This window comes from Zeus faber, assembly GCF_960531495.2.
Source record: "Zeus faber genome assembly, chromosome: 20".
In the NCBI taxonomy this organism is placed as follows: domain Eukaryota; kingdom Metazoa; phylum Chordata; class Actinopteri; order Zeiformes; family Zeidae; genus Zeus; species Zeus faber.
Window position 1 is genome coordinate 17,834,193 of NC_137207.1, and position 12,582 is coordinate 17,846,774.

General features: G+C 44.6%; 1 protein-coding gene across 1 annotated transcript; it reads right to left on the minus strand.

The window, feature by feature from the left end:
• Positions 1 to 2,245: 2,245 nt before the first annotated feature.
• Positions 2,246 to 12,408, minus strand: anxa11b (annexin A11b). Its single transcript, XM_080020930.1, has 15 exons — positions 12,002 to 12,408; positions 9,732 to 10,080; positions 9,167 to 9,204; positions 8,831 to 8,974; positions 8,417 to 8,504; positions 8,162 to 8,256; positions 7,909 to 8,022; positions 7,594 to 7,684; positions 6,973 to 7,052; positions 6,758 to 6,814; positions 6,570 to 6,663; positions 5,830 to 5,925; positions 4,852 to 4,910; positions 4,640 to 4,762; positions 2,246 to 3,753 (listed from the first exon to the last, which is right to left on the minus strand). Exons 2-15 carry the CDS (start codon positions 10,063 to 10,065, stop codon positions 3,694 to 3,696), a joined length of 1,473 nt encoding a protein of 490 aa, XP_079877056.1. The 5' UTR covers positions 10,066 to 10,080; positions 12,002 to 12,408; the 3' UTR covers positions 2,246 to 3,693.
• Between the last annotated feature and the right edge of the window lie 174 nt (positions 12,409 to 12,582).

The window sequence follows — 12,582 nt, forward strand, 5'->3', positions numbered from 1 at the left end:
ACAATCCACACACACAGCATCTTTGTGTTCCCGTGAGCGGGAATAAAGTTGCGTGGTCCGGATGTAGCAAGAGGATTCAAGATTCAAGATTCAAGAGGTTTATTCGTCACATACAGTACAAATACATACTTTCACACATATATGCAGTGAAATGTAATGCAATGGAAAAATGTATTTCTAATAGACCAACTAACTGACTCCTAAAACGTAATACAGTAAGTCGAATACTTATAGAATAAAAATATATAGAATAAAATAAAATACAATAAAATTAAATGGAATAGAGGGAATATGCTTATGTATATGGAATAGGCTATTATGTATATACAGATATGTGCATTAAAGTGGCATGTGAATTAAAGTGGCATGTCAATAAAGTGAGGTTGTGTTTGGGATAATACAGCACAGCATACAACAGTACGGCGCAGCAATACGGCATCACGAACAACCCTGAACAGTGACACAGTATGCGGAGAGGGAGCTGACGGAGAGCGGAGGAGCTGCGAGGAACCCGCCGCTCATCACAAACCGACCTTGACAGCCCCAGAACTGATGACGCAGGGGCAGGGGAGGGGTGGGGAGGAGAGGGGGAGGCATTATTGATTATTGATCGGCACAGGTCCCGTGTGCACATCCCAGACGACTGTAACAAACAGTGAGCTCCTCTGTGTGTGGAAGTGCGGGGGGGGGGGTCGGTGAAAGGGCGCTGGGGAAAGAAAAAACAAAAACACTTAAAGCTCCTATACCCTGATACCCCATCCACGTTAATAATTAAGAGTCTTTCGGGCTGGAGGAAAGTGCTCTGGTCTGTCTCTCTTGTGATTTATTTCTTATTTATTTTTTATTAAAAAAGAACAAAAAAACAACAACCGAAACGGAAAGGCCCTGGTTTCCCTTTCGACCTGTATTTATTTCCTCAGAAGGTATCACGGCGAGCGGTCACGGCCGCCGCAGAGGAAAAACACACAAACACCCCGCATGAAATATTCATCCCCCCCCCCCTCCCTCTTGGTCCGGGGGAGGTGCTGGTGCGCTTTTTATTCTGCGGCCCCGCATGCACCGGGCGCCGAAAGTGGAGAGCGGCGGGGCTGGGAGTGAGGTCAAGGTCAACTCGGCGCAGGAAGAAGAGTTTGGACAATGCCGTCGCCGCCGGAATCGGGGTGGAAACGGCTACAACTGCTTTCATGGCGGCACATCAGTATGTGCACACCTGTAATGGTACTTTATTGACAAAGAAAAACAAACTAAAATTCAATAGGCCTACGAGTTTTTGTCCTGACACGGTGTTCCACTTTTACCGCTTTTCAACCGTTCCACAGTCAGTATTTCAACATGGATCCCGGTGGACGAAATGCAATGAAACTTCCGCCGTTTATTTTCCAGATTCAATCGAGTTAAGTCCTCTCTCTGTCGGCGCTCATGTAAATACACGCTTCGATGTAAAGAGTTACTCCATAAGTAATTGCTTGAGTGTTTTTTTTTTCTCCGTTAAACCACTTGTGTACTCTCACCGGAGTCGTTTTTCCCCTCATCACAACCTCTGCTGGAGTCAACGATTTACATGAGCACAGACACAGAAACGCTTTAAATAGGTCGGCTCCCGAAAATGAAATCCTGCGATTCAGAAAACCGAACCGAATACGTTTTGTCAGGCCGTACTATATCGATCCATGTTGGAGTGCTTACTTCGAAACTGCTTAAAAAAAAAAAAAAAAAAAAAAGAGTACTGTGGTAAAAGTACAATACAGTACAGTGGTGCGGGTTTGCTCCGATATCAGCGCTTTTACTCAGAGGGAGGGTTTCCAGAGCCGTTTCCAGCGCTGCCTCCATCGGAACACTATATTTATAACCTCCAGAAAAGGCCGCCCTGCCGTTCCACTGTTCATGCCAGCCGACTGGGAAGGAAACTCCAACTTTTTCCCCCCTCCAAGATTAGGGAGCAGGACACTCGCTTATGTAAGCCATATTACTTGCACCTTTTAGGCAGAAGGCTCGGCATCTATCTATTTATTTATTTATTTGTTTGTTTTGTTATTTTTGGGAGCTCTTCCTGCACCCACGCCGTGCATAATATAGGCCAAGGTGGTGGAAAAAATGGGAACTGGCTTTGAAATGCAAATAGCCAATTGTGCGGCGGAAAGAAGAAGAAGAGAAAAAAAATAAAACAAAAAAGGGTATATAAATAAAAGGGTCTGTATTCAATGTTTTATGCAAACAAATCGCTCCAGTTCGCATGGAAACCTCCTTGTGTGTTATAATATCTTTATTTTTGATAATTTCGGCTGGGAGACATCGACACATCAAAATGCAATTGTTAGTAACTGGCAAAGGCAACAATTGAAATCAACGATCAGAAGCACGATCAGACAGTTACAAAACATAATTGCCGCACATTGTTTGTGCATTTTATATATTGTATATACTGTATAGAGACACAAACACACACGCAGATAGTGTGTGTATGTGTGTGTGTGTGCGTTTTTTCACCAAAATCTATATTGACGTGATCAAGCGCCCTCTACTGGTGGTAAAACCCAGACAGGCGACCTCTACTGTCCTCTGCTATGTGATGAGAGCGCGATCAAGGCATTACTTGCGAAACAAAAACAAATGTCACGACTACGTTTAAGGTATATTGAAACACAGATTTCGTTTTTTTGCGGATGAAATGGGTTGACACAGAGGAGCGTTTAAAATAACGACTCGCAGCTCACGGGACACATTGGCACATACAATACAGTACGCTCTATAGTGGCTTTGGGCGTTTGGCGTTCTGCAAAAAGGCAACGTGTGTTCAGGAAATTTTCCTTCATAAAAAGGATTTTCCTTCAAAAAAAAAAAAAAAAAAAAAAAGAACGGAGCGACGCGCAGAATTTCTCTGGGAAATTCATTTTAGGTACAAATTTTGCATAGCCACGCCTATACAGACACTTCAAAAGATGGAAATGGTTTGGAAACCAATCTACGATCGGGAGCGCAAGTCATGCATCATTCAAACTGAGGTTTTAGGCACTGGGCCACTTCACGAAAAAAGCTCACATGGCCGCAGGAGGCTGTGGAAAACCCTAGCGTGGTTGGCATTTAGAGGAAAACAAAGAAAACAAAAAAACAAAAAAAAACAAACAACAAAACTAAACGTGCGTCAAATATAATTGCGAAGGTCAAAATGTTCTTCTCGACTTTAACACAGAAATATCGCAGAAACCTTCTTTATTCTCAGGTTGCACCCTGCACCTTTCAGATGCGCTGTGATGCCTTTAAAAGGTGACACCTGAGGTAGAATTGAGTTTCAGATTTGCTTTTGTGGGCGTTCGACGGGAGAGTCCACCTCAAGTCCGAAGCTACAGCCCGGGCTGACGGACCTATCGGAATCAGAAATTAAAAATCAGAAATCTGCAACCTTTCAATCCCACGGCTGAACTTATGTGATCTCCGGGGGGGGGGACCCACGGCAAAACGTTATCCGCTCAAACTCATCGTCATCATCCATTGTGAGGCATTAGTAAAGAGGTTAGTTTTTGAGTAACTATTAAAAAAAAAAAAAAAAAAAAAGGAATGAAGTCAAATGAAAAAACGTCTCAATTAGTGACTATCTAGGGGGGGGTTCATGGCGGCACACATGGAAGTGGATGCAAGCGAGGATCAGGACTGAGAAACAGCGTCCCGAACGGAGCGGCACGTGACGCTCCTCCTCTAGTCACTTCCACCGCACAGCTTGAGCAGCAGCTTCTTGTAGTCACCGGAGGTGTCGCCCTGAGGACGAGGGAGGAGAAAAGGGGAAAAGGGGAAAAGGGGGAGAGAGAGAGAGAGAGAGAGAAAAAAAAAAATGGGTTAAAGGCGAGGGGAGGGGATCACCAGCGATCTTGTTATCGTCCGCGCTTGGGTCCCCGATGCGGTGGCGCCGCGATTCTTTGTTTTGCAATACACCAGGCGTTACGATACGACACTGCGATATTTATTTCTCATTTAACTGCAGTAAAATGTTGTTTTTTTTTGGTTCGTTTTTTAACGGCCGACGACCGGTTTGTTTACGTGTGATGTGTGCCGTTTTGCTTAATTGCATGTTTACATTTAATTTGTTCTCCGCGTCTCCGTTAAAAGTCTCTCCAAAGCCCATACAGTACGGTGCATGAATATTATGATGGCTGACTGCGCTGCTGCTGCTGCTGCTGCTGCGCCTGAATTTACCTGCTGGGGTTAACAAAGTCATTCGGACGTGTGGAGAATCCTAAACTTTAAGTTGTTCGCCGTGTTACGATCACACGGACTTCTCCGCGCTTGTAAACACAGCGGGCCTGTTCCGCCGCTGCCGCAGGTTTTCCTTTCCTGGTGTTAGAGACATGGAAGCAGTGGTTTTTTTTTGGCGTTTCCATGCGGGGGCGGCCGAACCTTTTAAAAACGCCGTGAAAACACGAGTGTGGACTGAAAAATGTTTCACACAAAAACTGCGTTTTTGAATGAATCCGCATTAGTGTGGGCGTGGCCTATATCTCACGGCCCTAAATACATTTAAAAAGAAAAAAAAGACAAAAGCGATTAATCATGCAATGCTGTGCTTTATGGACCCCCCCCATCTTGTCAAGGCGGTCGAGGAGAGGAAACTTTAATTATGGGGTTTTCCAGTCCCGGGGCGACTTACTGAGATGGCAGTGTACAGGGACTTCCCGTAGGTCCTCACGTACGCCTGTCTGACATCCAGCATGTCGACCTCGGAGCGGGACACCATGATGCGGATGAGGGTCCTATCCATGGTCCCGGCTCCCTGTGGGGGGCGAGGATACTTCCATATTCATTCACATTTTATATTTAGTCTTTTTTTATTTATTTTATTTTTACAAATAATGACTTCACCTGCATGGCCTTGTGGAGCCTTTCTGCAAAGTAGGCAGGGGTGTCCTTGATGCATTTCACTAGGGAAAAAAAACCACCAAGGGAAATGTAATTAGAGCCTTAAAACACTGCATGTTTTTTTTGCCCCCTTTTATTTTTCCCAATAAAACATTTCTGATCTGTTGCTTGGAATCAAAGGTCACTTCCAACAGTGAAATGTGCAGAGGTTATGATTCACTTTCATCACAATCAGATTATTCCGCCAGGTACATTTACGTATATATATACTAGGAATCTGTTGTGGTGAAGTTTGGTGCGTTCCACTACAGACCATCTGCATAAAAACAGTTCGAAAAAAAAAAAGAATAATAATAATAATAATTATAATAATAATAAGGTAAAATTTAAAGTAAAAATAAGAAAAGAAAAAGTAAATTGTCAAATATATACAAATAGCCAGAAAATACAAAACAGAAAGTCAGATATAAAAGATATACAAATATATGTGATATATTAACAGATAAATTATTGTTATGACATAGAATCACATTTTGTATATCTTTATATATTTTATTATTTCTGTATTTTTACACTAATGTTTTACACTGTATTTTTTAGGTGATTTATTTACACCCTCATCCGAATATTATCCTTATAGTAGATAGTGATAATTCATATTTATACCATAACAATCATTTATCCTGTGCATTGTATCACATTTTGGACATTCTGTGAATTCAGTATTTCTGACTACGGTTTTGTATTTTTTGGCTCCGATATATTTGACAATTATTTTTATACTGCTTTTTATTCCATTTTTATTTGACTATTATTCTGCATTTTTTCAGACTGCGCAGCTTTTTTTCCCCCCATGCTGATGGTCCGTAGTGGAATGCACCAAACCTCACCAGAACACACCCGGTTTGTGAACGTACCTGATGGAATAAACCGACATCTGCCCCTCAGCACCCATCAGACGTTTCAACCCCCTGAACCTACCCACAGCCACCATGCCGGACTCCACGTTCCCGGACATCTCCCGGCAGATGCTCTTCTCGATGTCTCTGCCGCACATCTGCTGGTACTCGTGGAAGACTGACGGACAGAGGGGTCACAGTAAGGCCAGGGCGGAAAACCTCTGGCCCGGGGGCCTATCACGGGCCGCCCTGTCAACATCCCACGGCCCAATGGGCGATTCCTAGATCTGATAAAGTCGGGCGATTTGCTAAATAAATTGATGAATAATATTTATTTTCTTTACTAGTTAATAGTAATATGAACAATAGCTTGTTCTTTAATAATTCATCGTAATCTATGTCCTGCCCGTATATGTAATCATTCACCCGGACTGATGGAATACCACCTAACACCAAGGTCTAGAGACATAAAATGATCAAAAAATGGAAACAAATGCACCACTTGCACCAACTGACCCGTCTCACCTCTACCCCCCTTTACTCTAAAAACTAAAAATATTATCCAACTCTACTAACGCCACTTATTCCGAGAGAAGGTTCGGCTGTGACTGTGCCATACAGTCGGTTTGATATCACTCATAAGTCCCTTTGGACAAAAGCGCAAAACGCCTAAATGACCCAATCGAAAGGTTTCGGTGAATTTGGCACCGAAGTGGGGCGGGCGCCTACGTGCGCAGAAAGATGAGCGAGGGCATCCGTGCAGATCACGTTGAAGCGACAAAGAGGAAGAGGAGGAGGAATGGACTCGGTTGAAACACTGACCTGCTCTGAGGTGCGGCTTGCTGCGCGCACACAGGATGGCGTTGAACTGGGACTCGTCAGTTCCCACTTTATTCTCCCCGGCAGCGTAGAGTTTCTAAACACGCATATGGGGATGATAAAATTGGTAATATGTGCAAAATAAATAAATAAATAAATCCACACGCAAGTTCTTTTCACCCGGCGTCTACCTGAGCATCCTGCTTGGCCATGGCGACGTCCACAGTTTCCCTCTCGTCGCGGTTTCCCTACAAAAAGAGGAAGGAGGCGATGAATGTGGTGAAGTACGCGGAGCGTCCAGACACGGGTTTGGAGCTTCCCCCCGCCGTGAACGCTTTGGAGGACAATAAATAAATAAATAAGTAAGTAAATAAATAAATAAATAAATAAATAAAAGGCGCGGTACCTGACAGAGGGAGACCAGGAGTCTCCGGAAGTGTCCCGAGGTGTCGTTGGCGATGGCGTCCTCCAGGCTCTTTCCGTACTCTGGGGGAAAGGCGCGGGAGGATGTTGAAGGTTCGAAACGCCGAAATCCACTCGATTTACACCGATCTCCCTCTCATAGGTTTGATCGCAGTGATTAAAGTGGAAAATCCACAACACCCGCGTTTGGGTGGATTGTACGGCAAGTCGCAGCGCTCCACTCAAAAAACGGCAACGCTTTTCTGATACGGTCACTTTCATTGCCTCAAAATTTCTTCCGAACGACAGACTTAGAAAGGCGGACCCCGCCGCCCACAATGGAAAATCAGCATAAAGAGAAGCACAAACACAGCACAAATACATCTAACGGATGTTTCTTATTAATCGCCAGCAAAGTTAAGTATCAAATATATGATTTTGTAACAAAATAATCTTACGGATTACCACTTTAAATAACATTTAAGACTGAACGCGTGACACTGATAATTGGCCTTTTGAAGTCATTTCTTATTTTTAAAGGGATCGTTTTTTCAGACTTTAAAGTAAAAGAGGCCAGTGTTTTCAAACAAAAAAATAAAAAATAAATAAAAAAGGGATTTCTCACCAGATTTGTAGATGGCACTGATTTCACGAATCTCCGCATTGGAGCGAGAAGACAAGATCTCGATGAGACACGCCTCGTCGGTCCCCGCTCCCTGCACGGGACATCAACGACATGCAAAAACAGAAATAACTCACAGCAAACAAGACATGACGCCGGGCTCGGACAGATGCCAAAATCACTTTTAAACGCTCATTTCTACCGCTGCGAGCAACGACCCAAGTCTCAAGTCGCCGGAACCGGAACCGGAACCCGGGTCAAGTCCCGCGGCATAAGCGCATATGAAGCAAAGACAGAACCCGAAGCGGCTCCACCAACCTTTATGGCCTCCCTCAGCTCAGACGCATCAAAGTGAGTGGGTTTCATCAGCATGGCCAGAACCAGCTTCTCAAAGTTTCCAGTGAGCTCAGACTTCAGGTCATGGTTTAAATCCTGCGGGGGGTTGAAGGGGGGGGGGGGGGGTGGAAACACACAGGGCCGTGAGAGTGAGTTCACCCTGGAAATGGATCCCACATGGTGGTGCTGGTGATCGGCACCGGCCTGGGAGGTCCACGGAGACCAAAAAACGCACCTTTCCATAAGTGGTTTTATAGCCGGCTACCAGCGGAACCCTCTGCTTGCTGCTGCGACTTCCCAGCAGCTCGATAATGGCCGACTCGTCAGTGCCTGTAGAAGGGACATTTTATCATTTTATCCAAATGATTTAAAAAAAAAAAAAAAAAGAAGACAACGTTTGAGGCCATCGTTATAACTGACGAATGCGCTAAGATTTTGCAATCTTTAATTTCCGTATTAAAAAATAAATAAATGAGCAGCGTCAACTCACCGAAACCCTTCATTGCTTTGCGAAGAACCTCCACATCCCTCAGTGGATCGGCCCCGGGGAAGTCCTTAATGGAGCCCCTGTATCCCCTCTGGACAACAAAACGCACCATCAATATAATGCAGGACGGAGACATTACTAATCTAATGAGTTATGAGACGAGCCCATCATTTACATCGGCGATGCACGACTCGCAAATTTAAAATGATAAAAAATAAATCAATTATTGTCATAATCCACAGATGCATTAATTATAGCAACTGGATCAGAGGAGAAAAGAGTTGGAAAATTGAAAAAAAATGCTGAGTCAGGATCCGAATCTCAAAAAACAATTGAACTTTTCATCTGTAATTTCCATGAAAATGCATTTTATTACGTCATATACACATATATGTAACAAGATTTTTGGCTACGTACAGAGATGGCAGGGGCCTGTTGGTTGGTGGGCGGCATGCCTCCATATCCAGGCATGGAGGGGTTAGTTGCCGGGGCGCCCGGGTAATTTGGCATGGGCTGCCCCGGGGCAGGGCCCCCTGAGTATCCCTGTTGGCCCCCTCCCGGCTGAAAAGACAGGACAGCTGTAAATGTTAAGTCCACGGCAACACACTCCCTATGAAACAAACGAGGCCACGGCGTAGCGGACCGAGATAAGGTGATTTGAGGAAATAAAGAGATTTGGGTTTAATTCGGTCCATATGTTAGGAGCTACTTGGCCGGCGGGAGGTAAAAGGTGAGATAAGACATTTAATGTACCATTCCATAGCCGGCGGGCGCTCCACCCCAACCTCCTCCTGGAGACGAAGACACAGTGAAAGGACACACACAGGGAGGGATTACACTCAGAGATTGTGCTCAAGAGATTATTTTTAAGAATATCAATGCACATTATTAAGGTTTACAGCTCCTACCAAACCGCATTGATATTGTTTATTTGTGAAAATCAGTGCCATTCAATGCCAAATTTTGATACCCAAGCACCGAATCCCTGCCCTGTCAGGGTGACAAAATAAAACTAAACTGTTGCTCACTCAGTGTAGATGTGTCATCGTCTTCGTTTAAAAAAAAAAATACACTTGTGTTTAAAAAACAGTATGACCTTTTAGACTTGAATATTTCCAGTTTACAATATAAATAACAGTAGTGAAAAAAGGATAATTTAGGAACCTTTATTGAAGTTAAGGCACAGGGGTTTATATTTTATGAATATTAAAAAACCCACCCCTAATGATCATTTTCTTTACATTCTCCATAAAGATGAAACAATGTCTGAGCTCTCATCATAAGACATGAGAGCACTACATGTAGGCTCACACCTCACCTGCTTGTTGCATGGAGGGGTAGCCCCCTGCTCCGGCCTGGGGTGGGTAGCCTCCGGCCTGGGATGGGTAGCCCCCAGCTGAGCCTGGGTAGCCACCGGCTTGGGGTGGATAGCCCCCCGCCGCCGGAGGATAACCCCCTGCGCTACCAGGGTAGCCCCCGGCTTGGGGCGGGTAGCCCCCAGCCGAGCCTGGGTATCCGCCGGCCTGTGGTGGGTAGCCGCCCCCCGCTGCAGGGTAGCCGCCCGCTTGGGGGGGAAATACCCCCGGCTGTGGCGGGTAGCACCCGGTCTGTGGTGGGTAGGCACCGGACGGAGGGTATCCTGGGTAGCTCATCTTCAACACCTAGTGCTAGAATCATTTATTTTGTTACTGTGATGGAAAATAATGGATTCCGTGATGTCAGCGGCAGGAATTTACCAGTTTCCTGATGCTGGAATGCTGTTTTTGCTGGAGTGACTAAATCAATATGGTGAGCAAAACAATACGCAGTTAATACGCTTACGGAGCATAACTAGTACTGATGTGTGTGACATTCAAGTAAAAAGGTGATTCTCACATGCTGATCTTGAGATTTTAGATCTGAAGACGCTTCATGCACGGACCGTCGGAGATCCCAAAAGGTTAAGCGTCTTAAACAACCGCCTCCAGGATAGGTTAAGAGGTATCAACCAGCGAACATTATAACTGCAATTTAGAGCGACCTTTATTATAGGGTGACAATGCAGCATAGCTACTGCAGAATCCAAAGCTACTTCCCAGACCCCATTATGTGCATGAGTCTAAATCCCAAACCATGGGCGTATTATAGTATGCACAATATATGTATTGTTTCATTTTCGAGAAGCTGCAACATCCACAACGGTTTCCTTCCTATTAAAAAACAAGGTATTATGGTTTAATTAAGGCAAAAACAAAAAACGTATTCAGATGATGTGGAGGGAATAAAGGGCCCTAATGTCAAATTCTAGTTCTTAGTTATTCGACCAACACGCTACATCTCGGAACATACTAATGTTCAATTTAAGAGAAATTCATGGGCAATTTTAGAAGATTTAACAGCTTTTCATTGGTTATTTATATCAGTGGCTCTCAAACATTTTTTAGAAGTGTTTTTTAGTATGATCTTTTTCAGCTGTGTACCCCCTTCACTGGTATTGGGAGAAGAAAATAAAATTAACAAAAAAGATGCACTGTATGTGCGTCTTATGTGTTTTTTTTTTTTACATGATATATAACCAATATTTTTTACCACTTTTCTTCGGAGTACCCCCTGCAGTACCCCCAAAGTATCCCTAGGGGCACGAGCCCCCCCATTTGAGAAGCACTAATTTAGATGATCCGGGTCATTTCTTTATTTATTTATTTTTATTTTTTTTGGAAAGTGCTGTAATTGAGTACATTTTTAAAGTATCGGTAACTTAAGTAGATTCAGTTTGGGAGACTCCACAAAATGTTACATTTCAAAGAAAATTATCTATACTTTTTACTCTGCAACATTTGCATTTCTTTATTTTTTTATCGGGATACATATACATACATACATACACATATATATATATATATATATATATATATATATATATATATATATATATATATATATATATACATTTCTAAAAAGTCAGCCAAAGAAAGGTGAACATATCCACTGAGGTAATTATTATTATCATTAAAATCAATACTATTATTATTTACGATTAGCAAGTATTAAGAGTTTAAAAATCCCATGTAATCTTCACTAGTGTTATTAATCCCAGTCAACGTGTAAACACGCGTGTAAATAAGATAAATAAGCGGACGGTTGGAGGGCGCTCGGTCCACGCCCCCGGACGGCGGCGAAAGAAGCGCACAACACCAGCAAAACACGCTCCGTCCCTCGCTCCGTGGTCCCTGACAACACCCCCCACCCCCACCCCGCCCCACCGCCGCCGCCTCCCCGTTGTGACGCCGGCCCTGGACGTTACATAACCGGACACTTTGTCCCGGAAGCCAAATCCACGCGAAGAGACGAGTGTTTTGGCTGCAAAATCAAATAAACCCTATCCATGCCGGTCGCACGCACCCGACCGCAACTGGGTTTTAAATCCCGGATCCGCGTCCGAATCCGCTCCGCGTCCCGAGCGGAAAAAGCGACGATCGTTTCGAAACACGACGCGACGCGTTCTCACCGCGTCGATCGCGCTCCACGGGGCCGCTCGCCTCGCCGCGGGTTAGTACGTGGACGTGATATAAGCTTTGCGGAGGCTTTTTGATAAAAGACGCGACTTACTTTGCTCGACTTGTCCGACGCGGATGTTGGATCCAGGAAGAGGCGTCGCCCGGTGGGCGGGGGGCCGCCATAGACCAACACGCACGGACGGCTCTGGCCCGTAGCCGCGGTGCGTCGACGTTGCCGCCATGTTGGAGCGGGGAAGACCGGGCCCGTCAGCGAATACAAGTGAACTTTTCTGGATTAAAAGTTGAATGTATATTTTTTCTTTTTCGTTCTACTTCACGTAGATCATAAACCCTCGAATGTGAAAACGACTCGTCGAAACCGGTTGAGGAATGTAAACGTTATAGCGTTTTTTGTTTTTTTTAATCCAGAAAAACCGCAGCTCCCCCGTTTACTTGTATGTTTCCGCTTTACGGGCCCGGTCTTGCCCGTTCCAATATGGCGGCGCCGTTGACGCACGGTGCAGAGGCCAGTGCGGCGTCTATGTCGAACGTGTGTGCGGTTCCCAGTGGGCGGGGAGCCGCCAGGTCTCAGTCCTGTTGTCCAACCTTTGGCCCCTTTGGCTCAAGGACCTCCACCCACGACCACACCCAAAAGACAAAACCAAAAGCACAACAATAAACGATTATACATAA

Bases quoted from the DNA above. Each gene is read 5' to 3' on its own strand.
- anxa11b (XM_080020930.1), bottom strand. From the start codon at position 10,065: ATGAGCTACCCAGGATACCCTCCGTCCGGTGCCTACCCACCACAGACC. The intron at 7,685-7,908 runs GTTGGTGGAGCC...TGTCCCGTGCAG, and splicing joins AGCTGAGGGAGGCCATAAAG to GGAGCGGGGACCGACGAGGC. The intron at 7,053-7,593 runs GTGAGAAATCCC...CCTTTCCCCCAG, and splicing joins CAGTGCCATCTACAAATCTG to AGTACGGAAAGAGCCTGGAG.